This window comes from Colius striatus, chromosome 2, assembly GCF_028858725.1.
Source record: "Colius striatus isolate bColStr4 chromosome 2, bColStr4.1.hap1, whole genome shotgun sequence".
Classification (NCBI taxonomy): domain Eukaryota; kingdom Metazoa; phylum Chordata; class Aves; order Coliiformes; family Coliidae; genus Colius; species Colius striatus.
Window position 1 is genome coordinate 44,219,445 of NC_084760.1, and position 19,925 is coordinate 44,239,369.

Below are 19,925 nucleotides of genomic sequence, written 5' to 3' on the forward strand. Positions count from 1 at the left end.
GCAGAACCTCTCTTAGCAGTTTTGGCTCTGAGCATGCCTCTCCCTCAAGCTCCCAACTCTGTGAGGTGGGGGGTGGGGGGAGCAGGGGGAAAGGGTGTAAATTGCTCACTGAGGATGCTATCACATCAAGCCCACTGTTTACAAGCTGCTGCCAGGTTATTGAAGATCAGAGAGTCGCTGGGTCTAAACACAGCTACTCCTGGAGTGCAGCATGTCGAAGCTGGTTGATACATGTCCACCCACTGCCCTTGGGTTGACCTTTAAGACCTTGGAGTTATCAGAGGGAAGCAACCATGTGGTGGGGCTGGAGGACCACCTACGGTGCGACGTGAGCTGTGTGGCGATCTTGCACAGCTCAAGGAGAGGAGATCCAGAGATACAGCATGCAAGGTAGCTCCTGGCCCGTATAGATCCAGGGCTAGGAACTTACGTGAGGATCTCAACAGTCAGGATAAATAACTGACAGTCCATAGTTGACAAAAGTGGGGTTTTTTTGCAGTCTACCCAATCAGTAGAGCTGATTAACCTCCTCTATGGTTTTGGCCCATGGAACAATCAGGCTCTGTCTACCAGATGAAAACCAATGATAGTGACTTCAAGCAAAAATTGGTTTAGTGGATATATCTGTAGCATTGCATTCAAAACAGACAGGAACTTGACCATCTTCACTGCAAAATTGTTTACATGTTCCCAGAATTAACTTGGGCCTGCTCAACTAGCACAGACCCACACAGTCCCTGGGCATCAGACTGGAGAAAGCATGCATCTGGACCATTCCTAAAATGTATTTTGGATCTGTTCATCCTGTTCTGGAGGCCAGCTGGTCTCAGGATCAGAGGGCAGGCTTGGTACATTTTGTTTACTGGCATAGCTGTAATGAATGGAGTCAAAAGTTTAAGGTACTGGAGAGTCAACACCAGCCAGAATAGCCCTAGAAGTGTTTGTCCTGCAAAACAAAGGCTCTTGAGGTCCTTGACTGAGAGGAAGATAGTAAAGGCAAAAGTGCTGGTAGAGAAGGAAGGTCAGAGAAGACCCTTGAGGGTCTAATTTCAAGTGCAGAAGGGTTTTTTTGGGGTAAAGGCTCTCATATTTTCCTGTTTAGACCAGCTGAAAATCCCTTTGCTCGCAAGAGCACTTGCCCTGCTCAATGCTTATCCCTATAGCTCTGAGGTTCTCTGTGTTCTGCCTTTCTTCTCTGCAGGAGGGATATCCTCTTGCTAATGGGCACTGCCCCATATAGCTCCAGTCTTTACTCTTCCTAATGTTTCCCTACAGGTCAGCTGGTGCCTGGTTGTGATCCTGTGCTTGTGGGGCAGGGGAGAGCACACCCTGCATGTAGGGCTTACTGGGAAGAAGATCTATTGTATTGTCGCTCACATCACATTGTTACTCCTTAGCAGAGATGAATCTAGAGGCCAGACCAGATCGTTCTTGCAAGGGCTTCCTCCCAAATAAAACATGTGAGCTTAGCTCTGGGCTGAGTTCCTACCCGCTGCTCTCCACTTGGAAATATAGTGAAATTCCTGCTGTGGAGCTGTTCCTCTGCTCTGTGCTCAAAGCTTCATGTCAGACACTTAAATTCAAGGAAAGCTTAGAAAACTGACTGCAATTCTGATTAATGACGTGCCCAGAGGGATGCAGATGTGTGAGCATCAAAGGACAGCAGAAACAGACAGGTCCAAACTGAGTGTCCTCATTCCCAGACATCAATAGGGCTATAGTTCCTATTTCCTTTTAAGTGAGTCCACACGAATGGCCCCACATCTACATACCTTGAACCCTCTTTGAGGCATTTACCGTTTTTATCCTTCAAAGACTTCACTATGAGCTGGTAATTGCACTTCACTTTCCTGTTACTGCCTGCTGACCCTTGATGGAGAGGTGGTGACCACCACAATGTCTAAATCCAGAAGCAGTTTTGTTTCAGGCCCTCATGAGGCCAAAAGAAAGGTGTATTGCTAATACCTGAGTTGAGAAAGTTAGGTACTCATCCTGAGGCCATCATAGCCCAGGCTTAGCTACCAAAGTGACTCAGCACCTTGCTTGCCACCTGGGATTTCCATTTTACACCTCACTGTGAAGAATTGTCTCAAAAGAGTGGCATTGTTGGGAAGGAAAAGCCAGAATGAATACTGCAAGACAGGACCAGCAACTGAAACAAAAGTGTTGCTTTCCAAAGCTTTGTAAGGGATCTAGTCACACACAGGCCATGGTGGTTCAAGGTACAGAGAGATTTGGAGAAGTGTTTTTGTTCTTCACTGTTTCAGTATTTTTGAGATTTTGGAGATGTTCTCGTGGTCCACCTAAGGCATAGTAAGTTTTCCAGACAAATGAGGTGTTTTGGGAAGTCTGAGTGAATGAACATTATGTGAGTTCTTTGCAATTGGAATAACTGTTGTCTGATAAGACGTATCCTCCAATTGGAAGATTTTCCTGTCTCTGGGGCACTCATAACATCTCTTCTGTAATAAGAACTGTGCCCTTGCTACAGACTTTCCCTCAAGAAGGACATCTATGATTTCCCTCTTCTCAGCTGCCCATTTCCTTGAAGATCACAGGAACAAAATACCCCTGCAACCTTCACCATTTTGGCCAAGGAATCAGAACTACAACAACAGACACTTTCCTCCCTCACTGGCTGGCCAGAAGACAAGTGATACGGGATTCAGTAGTGTGCCAGAAGGACCAGGATTCAGAGAAGCCGTGTGCCCCAGGCCCATCTCTCTTAGATCCAGATGATGATGCTCAGCTGTTCCAGGAAATCTCTTAACCTTTCCATTTCTTCTTTTGTCTAGGGAGATTTGTAGCACAGGAGTTTCAGTCCAATAGCTGTCCTCCAAGGCACTGATTACTAGGCTGGGCATTTAGCATTCAAATTAGCCAGGTTTTCCCCCAGGAAGTCCACCAAACTCCCAGCTTCTGTGGTATGAATCTCTCTTACCCTTCTTTTGTGACTCCCATGAGTCTGTCTGGCAGCTTCAATTCAAGTGAATGCATTTTCTCTGTGAAAATCTTGGGTTTTTCAGATATTTCAGGTGGCATTTAGTGATAAGAAAAGGCTTGGATGTTACAGCACTTTCTTTTGGCTTCTTGCTAATATTGGAAACATCTCTATTTTTGAAGAACATTCTCTTTCAAGATGTGCCACCACAGAGATATTTATTTGCAGCTAGTCAGCACAAAGATAAGGCCACCATGCTTATTTGTTCTTCCTAGCAAGATGCAAGAGATTTCCCTTTTTTCTGCCATCACTGTGTTGCCCACATTAGCTACCTGTGGCTCATACACCAGTGTTTGAGTTAAGGACTGAGTTCAGCCTAGAGGAGATGCCCCTGACTGGTACATCGGGGAAAAAAGGATGCTTTTTCTCCTTGGGACCAAATTTTTTATGCACGTTACAAAAGGACAAGTTACACGAGTGTTACTGCTGCATGGGACAGAGGATACTTTCCTCAGTTGTGCACCAGGCTGGGACCGAGGCTTTGATTCCCTTTACTATCTGTACTCTTTCCTGGTGGGCCATACATCACACCCTAGAGCATCCCCAACCCAGGGCAGGGGACTGGCCACGGCACAGCCCCCATCACCCTGTCATGATTGCCTCCACTCTGTGGCTTCAGTCTGCTCTGGGAAGAAAAAAAGGAAAGATAGATAAGAAGGCTAGGAAGAGGGATCAGGTGAGGACAAGTTAAATATAGGTTTGAAAGGCTGAGGGAACTCTCTTGCTATCATAGAGACAATTATGACCAGTAAAATGTCTGGCTTGGGTACAATGAGGGTGACATCTGGCATTCAGGGGATGATGGTGAGAACTGGAGGCTCCAGGGAGATGCTCTTTCCTCCTGCTTTGCTGTCAGGTCTGGAGCTCAGATTTAAAGCAGAGAAGGTGAGCTGGCTGCTAGCCCTTTGCTTATGACTACGAGGACAGCAAGCACAGGCTCCCTCACCTCCAAGGAAAGATGGAGCTGGATGCCCCTGACAGCAGCTCCCAGGATTGCAGGCAGGCCAGGGAAATTGGCTATCCCTTCTTGCCAACAATGAATAAGGTGCTAATTTTAACTGGTGTTCAAGTGACCTTGAAGAGATTGGTAGGGAGGGAAACTCCAGGGAAGGAAACTCCAGAGAGGAAAGATTTGGAAGCAGCCTAGAAATGGAGCACCTATGGCAGGTCACAACCTGTCTCCAGTGGTGGACAACTGCAGATGCCACGGGAAGAAAAAAGGAAGCACACAGCAAGAACCCTGGGAGTGCAGAACAAGAGGATCAGCAATTCAGAGACTTTCTGAGCTCCATTTGGTGTCATAATACCTGAATGAAACCACCGAGGGATGGGCAATTGTCCAGATACAGCTCCAGCCCTCCTGTCTGCAGCCCATCAGGACTGAAAGGAGTGCCTCCAAACTTCTCTGGAGCAGCTATGGACCCTGACACTATAAAGGAAATGCTCCCTTTGAGCCTCATGGAGGGTTTTTCTGGCTGCTTACAGAGATGGGATGCTGTGCTGAGTGGCTGGGGGGGAAGGAGAGTTTTTTCCTAGGCAGCACTGCTGGAGATTCTGTCTCTGCTTCACATCAGTAACACATCTCTGGTCTCTGCCACCCACACAGCCTGGCTGTGACACATGGCTGCAACCTATCCTCTGGTTAGGGGGTGCTCAGACATGGCTGGCTGCCCACACTCTTCAGACCCAGTCTGGAGTTTGGCCAACCCCTGGGGATTCTCTGAACTGAGACTTCTATTGGGAGAGCAAGCCAGAGGAAGACTCCTTCAGCTGTAAGACTGCCTGGATAGTGAAGGGAGCTCTCATGGCAATAAAATGGTCATTGTTCCATTTGGCAGAGCAGCTTGGAGACCAGAGCTTAGCCTGGCAGGACAGCAGGCCCATGACAGTGCCCATCCCCTGTGCTGGGCCCTGGTGAGGCCGCAGCTCGAGTGCTGTGTTCAGTGTTGGGCCCCTCACTGCCAGAGGGACACTGAGGGGCCGCAGCGTGTCCAGAGCCGGGCAGCGGAGCTGGGGAAGGGGCTGGAGCACAAGTCTGCTGGGGAGGGGCTGAGGGCCCTGGCGGTGTTCAGCCTGGATAAGAGGAGCCTGAGGGGAGACGTGACCACTCTCTGCAACTCTCTGACAGGAGGCTGTAGTGAGGTGGAGGTCAGTTGCTTCTTCCAAGTAATGAATGATAGGACAAGAGGAAATGGCCTCAAGTTGCACCAGGGGAGGTTTAGATTGGAGCTGAGGAAGAACTTTTACCCTGAGAGGGTTGTCAGCCCCTGCCCCAGGCTGCCCAGGGAGCTGGTGGAGTCCCCATCCCTGGAGCTATTGCAAAGCCGTGTAGCTGAGGTGCTGAGGGACATGGGTTAGTGGTGGCCTTAGCACTGTGAGGGGAGGGGTTGGACTGGGTAGTCTTTTGGACTGGATGGTCTTTTCCAACCAAAATAATTCTGTGATTCTATGACATGGATGCCCTGGTTTGCTTTGTGGTATTTTCTTGGTGATATTTGCTCGGCCACGTGTGGGTGGAGGTAAAACAGAGCAAGGTGAAGGCTCTTCACCACCTCCCTTCCCTGAGGACCCTACCTCACTTTTCATTTGCAGCATTGCAAATTTCAGGCACCCTGTCCTGTGTGCAGTAGGTAGGGACAGCCGGTTCCTCAGGGTGCCAGGCTCTTTATCACCCTGGGAGAGATCTTGTCCTCCTGACATGTTTCAGTGTGCACTATTGGTGAGGCTGTGCCTGCCAACGCTGTCCTGCTCAGGACCAAACAAGACCTTTGCATAAGATCATATTGAAAAAAGATCATTTCCCAGGACATGGCTTTGATACATTTCTGCTTTGCTTTTGCCTTACACCAACTGACCAAGCCCACCTCACAGCTCCAGGTTGCAGCTGCAGCCTGTTAAAAACAGATGCAGGCCTCTCTTTGCTGGGCAACCTCCTTCCCAAGAAGGGTATCAGCTCCCCCATTAGTCAGAAATCTGGAAACATAATGGACTTTTCTTTCTCCATGTCCTGGCTGAGTCCTGCACAAACAGGGATGCAGCGTGAGTCAGAATCTTCCAGTTTGGGTTGTTAATATAGCATGGGGAGAAAGAATAGAGTAAAAGAGCATTCTTTGAGAAGCCCTGGATCTTTATTACGTTGGTAGGGCCATACACTCCCACCTCTTCTTTCTCTTTCCTCTGCTCTTTCATCTTACCTAATCTTGTCTTGCTTTGATTTTAATCCAATTTCCTACAGACATTTGGGAAAGCCTATAATGTATACTGTGTTTAATCTTCTATTAGGCACCAGAAAATCCACACTGCTATGGGTGGCTGGGTAATGACAAAAGCTTCAGCTGGAGCTCAGACCTTGCTAAATATAAGAACAGCCACCTGATTTCCTCAGTGCTGCTTGTTGCCCACGGCCCTGCCCTCTCACTGGTTTTCCTTTGCACTCCCTCTCACTCCCACCTCTCTCCTCTGAGCATCTGATGATTTTTTTTTGATTCCTGTCTCACCCCCAGCCCTGGCTCCAAGTTTCCTAATGCGTTTTCTGCTTTGCTAAAATGTCCCAGTGCACAGCTATAGCCTGGAGGAGATTCTACACTGTGGCCATGGGGATATTTTCACATTTGTGAGGTGAAAAACTGAGACATACCGCAGAAACCTTCCCTTCCCTCAAACCACTTGCAAACAAGGTGTTAGTGCAGATGAACTCAACATCACCAGAAGACCAGACATTACCTATATGAGCTGAATTTTCAGACAGAGAATGAAGTAATATGATCAAGGCTGCATGGGAAGGCAGTAGCAGAGACCAGAAACAGATAACCTGTGTATTTCTGTATAAGATTTGGAAAGACCATTTCAGTGGTCTTTGGAAAGACCAGTTGGCACCTGTGGAAGAAATTAAAGGACTGTCTTGATTGCTATGCAAGATACATATCATTAGGACCTGCTTTTAATCCTTGTCTGGGCTACCCAGAGTTCATACTATTTTCTATGGCAGGAGTTGTCTCTTATCTGTTGCATAAAATCACAACTGCTCATGGGGCTAGAGGTTCCTCACCAGCCCCTGGAGAGACTTAAGTTGGTGACAGAGCCCCTAGTCCCACTCCGCTAAGCAAAGAAAGAGTTGCCAGAGGCTTCTGCCATGGTTTTGTGGTGGAAACACCCGTGACTATGCAGTCAGGTGAGCGTCTCCTCCATCCATGTATCACAGGCATGGCAGGGAACAAAATTCAACAAATATTTGTGCAGCATGAATACAAAAGGCTATGGTATGCAGTGCAGAGGAAGCATAGCTTACAGTCTCTTTTTTATGTCCACCCTGGGCTTGGCCATGTGCTGCTATTGGCCATAAAAATATCCATTTCCTTTCTAAATTGAGCTGCAATGCTTGACTTTTTGGCCTGTGGTGATAATGCAAGGCACAAGCTGACACCCTGTAATTCTTCTTCCTGATCTGTTCCAGCACAAATTGTCCATGGGTTTTGGTTCAATTAAATATCTTATATCTTTCATCTGGATTTATTTTCAGTGTGTTACCTAATTAACAGAAATCTCCTACTTCAGCATAGAGTTCCTGGTGAAAGACCAAGCTGGACTTTAGGCTGTGGGAAAGACTGTCTTCAGATCCAGTGAAATTATTATATAAATGACTAATAAAAGCTTTTTTGTTTAAGATAGGTGTATACAACTTGTCCCTTAGAACAATGAAAGAAGAGGACCAACTCTGTGCCATCTTAAGTTAGAGCTAGGACCTACTAGCACTGGGTTCACAGAGTCCAGGAACCAGGTTGTGAAGATGGAGATGGGTTTGCTGATGATTAAGTGAAGAGATCTGTCTGTGCCCAGGCCCTGACCACACAGCTGCTCCCTTGCTGTCTGTGTGGAACTGGAGGATGAGTTCTGATGGTCCATAGAAATGCCTGGGAGGAAACTCAGCTTCTTCTATAAGGATTAACAGTCCCCATGGTAGAAAGCGGGAGTGTGCTGTGGAAAGCAGCTGCAGATGTGTTATGGGTGGGATAATGAAAGAGCTATGAGACACCAGGGGTTGATTCACCTTCAGGTTTGTGGAAATCTAACCTCTTCTATTGCTTTTTTCCACACTCCAAGGTTTCCCATCCAGCTCCAACTGCAGTCCTATAGGGCTGCAGATTTGCCATAGACCCTATCCACCCACCCTGTGAAAACATCCTGGACACCCTAGGGTTTCTCCACTAAATCTAAGATTTCTGAGGACAGATCATCTCACCGAGTTTCCATCCTCCTGTGTCTGGGACACTTGTTTACTTCTGCTAAAGCCTCCTTCTCTCCTCATGATGCAGGGAGTGACATGTCCAAGTTGTGCAAACCAGCCATCTCCAAAGCCTTTGGCCCCCCATGAATGCTGAACCAGTCCCTACACACGCTTTCTCCCAGTTGTGGGTCTTCAAAGGAGGGACAAACAGCATTTGAAATCAGGTGAAGTGCTGTTCATGTGGACACAAGCACATTAGCCCATTGGGAACACCTGGGGAAGTGATTCTCGCGTCACCATGGAGGTTTTTTTCTCATCAAAAGTGATGGACAGCGTCTTAATAGCACTGAAGATAAAGACCTTGCACTGAATGTAGCTGTCCCTACAGATTTGTTCTGAATCTTCCTACTTCTTTTTCCTTCAAGGCTCTCTTGCAGCAGTGGCATGCACAGGTAATCCTGTGTCATGGGTTGTTGATGGTCAGATATGTTTTCAGGGACATGGGTCATCTTTGCTGTTTGTTTCTCATAGCAGCCTTGTTACACTGTAAAAAACACCCTTTAGAGAAGGACTCTAGTTTATGGGGTAGAAAATTAAACACCCTGGGAAGATTCTGCTCAGCACCATAACCTGAAAGAAAATCCACCCAGGTCCCAGCCTGGTGCTCACTCCTGTGGTCCTATCATCCCTTCAGTGTGCCATTTATGACTTATTTCTTCATCCTCCTCTCCCCAACCCAGTACAACCACCCTGAAGACCACCCTGCATCCAAATGTGAGCATTCCCCTTGGAGCTGTGGGTCAGAGATGCACCAGGAACTAAGCAAATGGCATTCGAATCTTCCTGGTGCTGGTTGCATAGTGAGACCCACCGTGGGGCTGGCACGATGCACCGATGCTGCCTCAGGAGCTTGTGCAGGGAAGGGCTCAGCAAAGTAAAGACTGTATTTTCTATTGAGGTATTTTACTATGCGGCATGTGTATGTCACCCAGATTTGCGGGTAAGGAGGGACATCTCGTGGCCACGACATGAACATCTCTCCTGCATCTGTGCTCCAGCGTTACCTACGCCTTTATGCGGTGGGGTGCATCCCGGGCATCTCCCTTTCCTCCCCAGGGTACCACCCCAGCATGACCCCGCGCTGCCCATGGAGCCCCATGGCCTCCCCTGCTTCTGCTCCACGGGCTGAGGGTGGGTGGAATCATAGAATCATAAAATCGTTTTCGTTGTAAAAGACGCTTAAGATCCTCTGGTCCAAACCTTCCCCTCATGCTGCCAAGCCCACCACTAACCCATGTCCCTCAGCACCTCAGCTACACGGCTTTGCAATAGCTCCAGGGATGGGGACTCCACCAGCTCCCTGGGCAGCCTGGGACAGCGGCTGACAACCCTCTCAGGGAAAAAGTTCTTCCTCAACTCCAATCTAAACCTTCCCTGAGGCAACTTGAGCCCATTTCCTCTTGTCCTGTCATTCATCACTCGTGAGAAGAGATCAACCCCCACCTCACTACAGCATCCTGTCAGGGAGTTGCTGAGAGTCATCATGTCTCCTCTCAGCCTCCTCCAGAGGAAGCAGAGGAGCCTGTTCTTGCCTTGATGGCTGAATAAAGAAGTGGGAAATTATTGTATCCATTCATTTATTATTGATTTGGGGCAGAGGGGTGACACCACCTGGAGAGATTCCTCCAGAGGTTAGTGTGACCCAAGGAGGTGCAGACAGGACATATTCCTATCCTTGCCCATGGCACAAAGGGAAATGTAGTATTGCCGGCAGTGGCATCAGAAGCGGAAAAGAGATTGTGCATCTTCTCTACCACCTCCTTGGTCATGGCCCACTCTTCCTAGGGCTGCAGGACTGAGGGGCTTTTCAATGTCTAAATGGGTCACAAAGGAGTCCTTCATGATGGAGATGATGTCTGCAAAGTGGGTACAGGCCTCCGATGCAGACAAGGAAGGGACTGTGCCACCTCTCAGCCACCTCTTTAGTCTCCGTGATAATCACAGAGCTGTCAATATCCGTCTCTCTAATGTCTCTCCTTGTTCCCCATCTGCAAATGCATAGTGGTAGCACACAAGAGAAAGGGAAAGGCCTGGAACGAGCCATTGCCAGATGGTGGCTTTCCTCCAGATCTGTTCCCAGGTGCTGTTGGGATGGTAGCTCACTGGTGAGGCTCTGGCTCGTACTGCTTCTCCGTGGCAGTGTAAAAGTCCTCAAGGACTGACTGCAGGTACTCAAAGGTTGGACGCTCCTCAGGCTTGTTTCGCCAGCATTTCAGGATGATGTTGTAGAGCTCACCAGGGCACAGGTCAGGGCAGGGCATGCGGTAGCCCCGTTCCAGGTTGCGAATTACTTCGGGGTTGGTCATCCCTGGAGGGAAACACAGCCCAACAGGAGTTACTCAGCACCCTCAGGGGTGAAGCTTAGTGCTCCCAGTAGCAGAGTTGGATGAGTATGAGGGACTGCAATGCTGGGCCGCATCTGAGAACCATCCCTCTTCAGGGTTGTTCTCCGCCTTCCATCTCTCTGTCCCCTACCTGACTCTCCTCTGTAGTTTTTGCCTAGCACAGGTATAACAGGCTCACACAAGCCAGGGGAAGTAAACCCAGCATGAAGAGTGTCTGTGTGTCTGGGCACACAGAGGCATATTTGGGTATATGCCTCCAAGCAGCACTAGATGCTTTGAAGTTGACACACTCTCATCCCGTACTCTCAGCACAGCTTACCTGGGTAAGGAATCCTGCCATAGGTGATGATTTCTGTCAGGAGGATCCCAAAAGACCACACATCAGATTTGATGGTGAAAACTCCAAAGTTAATGGCCTCTGGTGCCGTCCATTTGATTGGGAATTTGGCACCTGTCCAGGGGAAACAAAGAGAAATAGCACGTGAAGGTACAGCATCTTCCTCTGCTCCCATAGGACATAGATGTACAGCATCTCCCTCTGCTTCTATAGCACATGGGGATACAGAACCTGCCTCTGCTTCCACAGAACATGGAGGTAAAGCATACCTCTACTCCCATAGCACATGGAGGTACAGCATCTGCCTCTGCTTCCATAAGCACAGGCAAACAGCTCCCTAAATCTGAGCCCTGGGCCCTGTGGGCTGTTATCTGAGTCAGGGGGCTGGGATGAGACTCACTGGATGAACTGTGGAGTCAGGAAGATAAAGCCAGAGGATGTAATTGCTTCCCATTATGAGGCTTTTATTAAAAGACTGTTTCTACCTGGAACCCTTTTGCCTTTCTTGGTTCTTCTTCCAGCACAATCAAGGCTCTTTCATATTAAAGGACTTTTTCCTATGTATGTGCTTATAAACATCCATAGGTGCTGATATATGAAGGCCAAAAGTGAAAAAATCTAATGCCTGAGGTAACTGAAAATGCACATATTACAAAAAGCTAGGTAAACTATTTTACTGATAAAATTAGAAGGATCTGTGGTCTTAGTGTTGGACTCAACGATCTTAAAGGTCTTTTCCAACCCAAACAATTCTAAAGCACCCCTGTATCTGTTGTATGTTTAACAGTGGCATCTCAGGAAAGGAGCCAGGAATGGTAGGATGGATGGACAACCAGTGTTGTGCATGCCGAGGGCACAACACTGGGAGTGAGCAGTACCTGCCATAGCACTTGGACATTAAACAGCTCTCATGAGAGATCCATTGCTTTTCAAGTAGCTGCTATGGGGAATCAGTGGATTTCTGTAGTACAAATTATGCATCTGTGCCATTCAAAGGCAATTAGAGGACAATAACAGTAGACTATTGATAGGACAAGAGCAAATGGGCTCAAGTTGTGACAGGGGAGGTTTACGTAGGAGATGAGGCAGAACATTTCCACTGGGAGGGTTATCAGGCACTGTTAGACACCAGGAAGGTGGTGAAGTCCTCATCTCTGAAGATAGTCACCAAATTCTTGTTTTATTCACTGCAGATAGCAGTGACCACAAGATTGCAATTTCAGTTTAGCCAAAGCCAAAAGAAAAAAAAAACCTCAAATCACCTTGGTAAATGGGAAATAAAGCAGAGGAAACCACGGTTTTATTTGTATATCTCCTTTCAGGACTGAAAGCCCAAAGGCAGTGTGTGAAATAAATGCCTTTGTTCTTGCACATCGTACTCTGACAAGCAGACTGACAAGGCTCAGAAATGCAATCTGTTCAGTGAAAATTGTTCAAAGCAGATAGAGGGGCAGTTGTTATTTCAGATTGAAGCTAGCTGGAAAAATGCTGATGGGAACTGTTTTCCACTGGAAATGTAGCTCCTGAAGATATGTTAACAGAATTTTACTGATTTCACCAAAACTTCTCTTAAGGATAAAAACAGCCTTAAAAGAATCACAGTAATCTCACAGTACCCCTTCATGACATTTCACAAATTACATTTGTGAGCTTTTCCTACTTTCAAGTAGTTTTACATGCTCAAATGGATATAATTTGTACCATAGGTTATTTTGTGTCTTATAAGAAAAAGAAATATTCAATATCCCATCCTTGGACTATTTTTAAAGGGGAATTTTAGCTTCATCCCAGCTTTAGAAGACAGATTTCCAAAATTTGAGAATCGTCTGGTAGGTGTTACTTATGCTAGACTGAATTAATTTATTTCAATCATTTCTGATTATTTCCCTGATGCTCTATAAAGGCTCTTTGCAGACTGAATGACAGTCTCAGAACTGACCTCAGAGTAAGAGGTCAATGCAGAGAAAAGTACAGAGAAAAAGCTGCTGCCAAAAGAATTTGACTTCACTCTATTTTCAAATGTCCATAGACTGACCCGCTGCACCAGCCAAATCAGTTGTCACCTCTTATGGCTGTATTTTCTTGTGCATTACCAGTTCAGACACTCAGTCCTACCAAGAGGGTTGGCCTCACATCACCTTGTCCCTCACCTCCAATCTAAACCTCCCCTGGTGCAACTTTAGATCATTTCCTCTTGTGCTGTCGCTTGTAGTCTGGGAGAAAACTGAACCCTAACTCACTCCAGTCTCCTGTCAGGGAGTTGCAGAGAGCAAGAAGGTCTTTCCTCAGCCTCCTTTTATCCAGGATGAACACCCCCAATTCCCTCAGCCATGCCTCATAGGACTTCTGCTCTCTCTTTTTCTCTTCTGTTACTTTGTTTTGGTTTAGATGCTCATGAGAAACATCTGCCAAGCTGCAAATTGTGTCCCACATTTTGTAACTTGTTCCTCTGTTATGGAAGGGACTGGATCTGATCTGGGTTCAATTCACCCGGGACATGTGGAAACTGCCATTAGGTCCAGATTCACGGCTGCAGATCCCCTCTGTGGTGCCATGACTGAGTTACACTGCTATTTCCTGCCCTTCAGACTGACTCGCTGTGGCAATGTAGCCACAAGCAGCAGGTTCTGTTCACAGAAGTCAAATTTCTCCAGTAACAGAATCTGACATTCAACAGGACTCAACCAAACAGTGCCAAAATACTTATTTCCCACTTGCCTCTAAAAACCTCACTTGCTCCTTATTGTGTCCAAGTGCTGCTGCCTCTCCTAGGACCCAATATTCGTCCCTCTTGCTTACTTTGGCTGCTGTCAGGGTACTGACAATGGCAGCAATGGGACCCTGGTCCCATACCATTGGCAATGCCCTGTGCCTGGTCCCAGCCCAGTTCTTTGGACACTCTGTGTCATGACACATCTGCATGGCAGGAGATTTGAACGTAAGGCAAGCGTGTTGGTGATGCAATGCTGGGAACAACACTCACCTTCTTGTGCCAGATATTCATTCTCAATGATCCTGGCCAGGCCAAAATCAGCAATTTTGCAGCAGAGCGTCTCTGAGACAAGGATGTTGGCGGCTCTCAGGTCCCGGTGGATGGAGTTCATGCGCTCGATGTATGCCATTCCCTCTGCCACCTGGGAGATGAGGAAGAGCCTTCATCAGTCACCTTGCCATGACAACAAGGTAGATTGGCTGCATCTTACCCACCTTTACAAAAGCACAACGTGCCTTTAGGGTTGCTCCCTGTGTATGGACAAGTATGTATGCTCCATGGATGGACAGAGAGATCAACAGACAGATATATAGGTAGATAGAATCATAGAATCATAGAATGGTAGGGGTTGGAAGGGACCTTTAGAGATCATCGAGTCCAACTCCCTGCAGAAGCAGGTTCACTTAGATCAAGTCGCGTAGGAACACGTCCAGGCGGGTCTTGAAGACCTCCAAGGAAGGAGACTCCACAACCCCTCTGGGCAGCCTGTGCCAGGGCTCCCTCACCTGAACAGTGAAATAGTGTTTTCTTATGTTTAAATTGAACTTTTGTGTTCCAGCTTTATCCCATTACCCCTTGTCCTGTTGCTAGCTACTATAGAAAAAAGGGATGCCCCAACCTCCTGACACCCAACATTTAGATATCTGTGAATATTAATAAGATCCTCCCTCAGTCTCCTCTTTTCTAGACTAAACAGCCCCAGCTCCTGCAGCCTTTCCTCATAAAGAAGATGTTCCCGTCCCCTGATCATCTTGGTAGCCCTGCACTGGACTCTTTTCAAAAGTTCCCTGTCCCTCTTGAGCTGAGGAGCCCAGAACTGGACACAGGACTCCAGATGAGGCCTCACCAGGGCAGAGTAGAGGGGGAGAAGAACCTCCCTCAACCTGCTGGCCACACTCTTCTTGATGCATCCCAGAATGCCATTGGCTTTCTTGGCCATGAGGACACATTGCTGGCTCATGTTTAGTTTATTATCAACCAGGACTCCCAGGTCTCTCTCTGCAGAGCTGCTCTTCAGCAGGTCAACCCCCAGCCTGTACTGGTGCATGGGGTTGTTCCTTCTCAGATGCAGGACTCAGCACTTGTTGAACTTCATAAGGTTCCTCTCTGCCCAAAGATACATACATATATAAATAGATACTGCCTGTGTATGTATGTGTATGTTCAGCAACACTGGCATACACCCAGCCACCAAAAGCTTTCAGCAGACAAGTCAAGCAGAACAGAAGCCTCATTCTCTGTTTCATTCGGAAGTTACAGCTCTGAGTTGTTTCTGCAGCAAGATGCAGAGAGTAGAAGCAAACCTGAAACCACATCACTGGATTCCCAGTTTCTGCCACAAAAGTCTTCTTTCTAGTTGGGATTTTAATCACGAACACTCCAGATAAAATATGTGCATTAAAAAAAGAAAAAAAGATCTCATCTGTCCTTTAGTCTCAGTAGCAAAGTCTAAGAAGACAACTAGATGTTTTTTGGCAGCCTCCTCTGTTCTCCCTCAGTGATCTGCTTTGAGATGGGGAGGATACCCCTGAAGATCCCTTCACAATGAAATTAAGACTGATATTTTCTTTCCCTGTGCTGGATCCAGACTAGGATCAGTGCTTCCTCTGATACCTACAGGATGCATTAGAGCAGAAGACCCTGATATCCATAGAAATAAAACTGGGATAGAGAGTACATCCCTGGACAAAGATCTTCAGCCATCTCCAAACTTTGGGAGATTCTTGCTCGCAAGATCATCTTTCAACATTTAGCTCCTTGGAGCAGGGAGCAGCCCTGTGGAGCTGCCTGGTAGTGACAAGCCTTTATAAAAGACAGCAGAAATCTTTTACTGCTAGATGCTGGGAGATATAGAAAAAAGAGGTTGCAAAGTTACTCTATCAGATGAGTCTCAGATCTAGGTTAGGCACTGCTCAGGAAGGTGAGTGGATGCATGCAACTCTTGCTAGTAGTGGTTAGTACCTATTAAAGCTTTTATATGCCTGTGGGTGAGGGCAGAGCAATTTTCCACTCCACACAGATTCACATCAGCATCTCGACTTACATGTGGTTTTAAACAGGATACTAACACATATTTTCCAATGCTGCATTTCTAACCTGTGTCAACACCCCTTCAGCACAAGTGCTGTTTGCTGCAGTGGAAAATGGAAGAATTGATGTAATTTCCTGTCCTGATGTTAATGAGATAGTACCCAGCAACGGGCCCGTTCCAGCCCAGTGTGCTTTCGAGCATGTATCCTCAAGACTGACCACAGGATCAAGAGTATTGGCCCAGAGATTTCTAAATTTAACTATAATGGATACTTGCTGGATCCAAAATTGTGCTTGAGAGGGTTGGGCTGTGATGTCACCCTGACAGGGAGGATGAACAGATTGCAAAATAACTCAAGAGACTGTTGTTCTCCTCCTCCTCCTGGAGCTACACAGTGAGTGTTTGAATCCCTGTATGGGGAGGTGGAGCTGAGGTGAGAGAGGGAACGATGAAAACTGTGATTCCAATTGACCTCCATGTCATAGAATTACAGAATCATTTTGGTTGGAAAAGATCTTTAAGATCATCAAGTCCAACCACTCACCTCACACTGCCGTAAAAGACAGACAGCTTTTGTGGGGTCTTACATTGCTGGGATTTGGTCTGCATTTGACTATTCCGGTCTGGGAAGAAGTGCACAGTGCAGGATGCTGCAAAGAGTGTGGGGGGATGCAAGAGGGATGTGCAGATTGAGTAGGTGCTTCCAGATACTCATGGAGAGGTAGTTGTTCATCCCTAGTGATGGTCTACCTGGACTTCAGTAAAGCTTCTGACACAGTTTCCCACAGCATCCTGCTGGAGAAACTGCCTGTGGCTTGGAAGAGCATTGTCCTTTTTCAGGTGTAAAACTGGCCCAGAGTTGTAGTGAATGAAGTTAAACCCAATTGTTGGCCAGTAACCAGTGATGTTCCCCAGGGACAAGTGCTGAGGCATGTTCTCTTTAACAGCTTTATCAATCATCTAGATGAGGGGATCAAGTGCACCTTCAGTCAGTTTGCAGATGACAGCAAGGTGGATGGGAGTGTAGCCCTGCTTGAAGGCAGGAAGGCTCTTCAGAGGGACCTGGACAAAGATGAGATTGTGCCCCTATACTTGGTGATGGTGAGGCCATAGCTCGAGTGCTGTGTTCAGTGTTGGGCCCCTCACTGCCAGAGGGACACTGAGGGGCCGCAGCGTGTCCAGAGCCGGGCAGCGGAGCTGGGGAAGGGGCTGGAGCACAAATGTGCTGGGGAGAGGCTGAGGGCCCTGGAGGTGTTCAGCCTGGACAAGAAGAGCCTGAGGAGAGACATGATCACACTCAGAAGGAAGGAAGGAAGGTAGATTTATTAGTAATGAAGAGGGAAGGCTCTGAAACATATTCCTCTGTAAGGACGCAGAGGAAGATAAAAACTACAGATGATGTCACTGCTTCAAAGTATTTAAATATTTTCATCCTGGTTAAAGCAAGAAGAAAAACTTTACTATCAATAAAACATTTACTCAAATATTAAGATTGTCCAGTTTCTAACACATCACAAAATAACTCTGTATGATGGCTGCAACCAAGTGGCCAGCCTCCATACGTTGTTTGCTCAGGCTCACTTTGACCCAAAGAGGTTGAGTGATCTTACAGATAAATCCCAGACCTGCACATCAAACAGCTGTATTCAGCTGTGACACTCATTCTTCATGGGGTTTTTCCAATGTTTCCAAAATTAACCTAACTAGGGTCTGGTTAAGCCAAATTCTGTCAACAGTTGGCTAGGACCAAAGTGAAATGAGTTTATCAATCTCAGATCTTCATGAACAGTTTGTTGCCATGATGTTACCACTCTTGCTGAAGTTTCCCTGATTTTGAACAGTTTTAGTTGCATTTCTGGACAAAAAAAAGTTTCAGTGCAGCTGCAACTGATCAGCCTGAGGATGTTTAGAGGGAAACAACCCTAGAAAAGTAAAAGTTTGCTGCCATAAGAAGCAATGTTCCCGGATCTGAGAGTCAGAACATCACCAGAAGGGAAGAACTGCCGAAAGCCAGTGTGTCTCTGCACTGAAAGTCTCTTTGCTAAACTTTTTCTTCCTTTTGGTAAAAAGAGAAACAAACTTACGTCCCGCTCAGTAAGCCAGAAAAAAACCCAAAACAAACCCAAAACCCCAGAACAAATGCCTAGTGTCCTAGCACTGGACTAAAATCCCCAGAATCTGTCCTAAGGACAGCAGAGTATTGCTGAGCTGCGTTGATCAACACAACAGGATTGAGAGAGAAACCCTGAGAGAGCACACCAGGAGGTGCTGTTTTTCTCTGTGAAACTGGTGCTCTGACAGACTAGGTTTGCAAGAATTTCACTGAGGACAGAACAAATTACTGTCAAGTCTGTTTCCCAAAGGCTTTTCACCAACCTGAGCAGACATGTCAATGAGTTTGGGAAGGTTCAGTTGGCTTCCTTCTTCTGTCTTCAAGTAATCCAGCAAACACCCTGCAGAAAAGGAGAGACTGCTCTGACTCTTCTGATTAGGCCCATACATTTGTGTTCCTTGGTCCTTTTCTGAATATATGCAATAAATCTCTTGGCATCCCACAGAAAATCCAAGGAATCACAATGGATGTTTGCTGTAGCATCTTCTATTAAGAAAGTTCCCAAGTGCAGCCCATTTTACCCCTGTATTTTGCACAGATATTTTGCAAACTGCTGCGCATTCATCACTCAAAGCCTTACAGGCAAGAGGGGCAAGAGAAAGGACAATTTCACCATGTGGGAGTAAAAATTGGAAGCAAATTTGTAGTAGGAACAGTGAAGATGAGAACTTGAAACCTTTTTCAAATGGAGCATCACCATCTTGTGAAGTAGCTTATGAAATATGTGACCACAAAGGAAGGATTTCATCTCCCAGAAAGTCTCTTCCAGTACTAGAAACAAACTTGTCGATCACTTAGTCCTTTGGCCTGCAGATCTGGTACAATACTCTTCTCCCTAATCCCATTATGATGAGACTACCAACTGTCTCATTGACCTGATTTTCACAGAATAACAGATTCGTGAAATGGTTTGGGTTAGAAAGGACCTTAAAGATCATCTAGTCCAATCCCCTTGCCGTGGGCAGAGACACCTTTCACTAGACCAAGTTGCTCCAAGCCTCATTCAACCCACCCTTGAACACTTCCAGGGATGAGGCAGCCACAGCCTCTCTGGACAAACTGTGCCAGGGCCTCACCACCCTTGCAGGAAAGAGCTTCTTTCTAATACCTAATCTAAATCTCTCCTCTTTTTGTTTAAAGCCATTTCCCCTTGTCCTGTCCCTCCAGACCCTTGAACAAAGTCCCTCTCGCCTTTTCTTGTTGATCCCTTTAGGGACTGGAGGGTGCTGCAAGGTCTCCTCTGGAGCCTTCTCTTCTCCAAGCTGAACATCCCCCACTCTCACAGTTCATCTTCATAGGAGAGGGACTCCAGGTCTCTGACCACCTTTGTGGCTTCTGGACTCACTCAAACAGCTCCTTGTCTTTCTTATGTTGGAAGCCCAATTGCTAAACAAAGAAGCCAACAAAAAACTCAATAAGTCTCTTTACCATTGGCCATATACTCTGTCACAATGTAGATAGGCTGCTTTGTTACTACTGCATATAGTCGGACCAGTTTGTTATGCTGGAGCCTCTTCATCAAGTTTGCCTCTGCCAAGAAGGCATCAGGATCCATGCTGCCCTCTTTCATGGTCTTCACAGCCACTTTGATGTTGTTCTTGTAGTAGCCTGCAGAGACATAATGATGTGTTGAGGGATTTTGGCATCTCTCCAGATTCTATCAGGCCTGTAAAGTGTGGAAGAGTTTGTGGATCAGAGAGCAGAAAACTACAGGAACACCTTCCAATCTCTCATCAAGAAACAAAAGGAAAATCTGAGTGTCAGTGGGCTCTGAGCTCATTGAATAAGTATGAGAGGAGAAGAGAGACACAGCACAACTGT

At 46.8% G+C, this 19,925-nt stretch overlaps 1 protein-coding gene across 1 annotated transcript in view; it reads right to left on the reverse strand.

Moving 5' to 3' along the window:
• Positions 1 to 9,971: 9,971 nt before the first annotated feature.
• BLK (BLK proto-oncogene, Src family tyrosine kinase) overlaps positions 9,972 to 19,925 on the reverse strand; it is a 41,611-nt gene continuing 31,657 nt past the window's right edge. The window contains exons 9-13 of the mRNA XM_061989479.1: positions 19,533 to 19,712; positions 18,368 to 18,444; positions 13,951 to 14,101; positions 10,950 to 11,081; positions 9,972 to 10,593 (exon numbers count right to left, since the gene is read on the reverse strand). Coding sequence (XP_061845463.1) covers positions 10,385 to 10,593; positions 10,950 to 11,081; positions 13,951 to 14,101; positions 18,368 to 18,444; positions 19,533 to 19,712 — 749 coding nt within the window. The 3' untranslated portion in view covers positions 9,972 to 10,384. The remainder of the gene's footprint in view (positions 10,594 to 10,949; positions 11,082 to 13,950; positions 14,102 to 18,367; positions 18,445 to 19,532; positions 19,713 to 19,925) is intronic.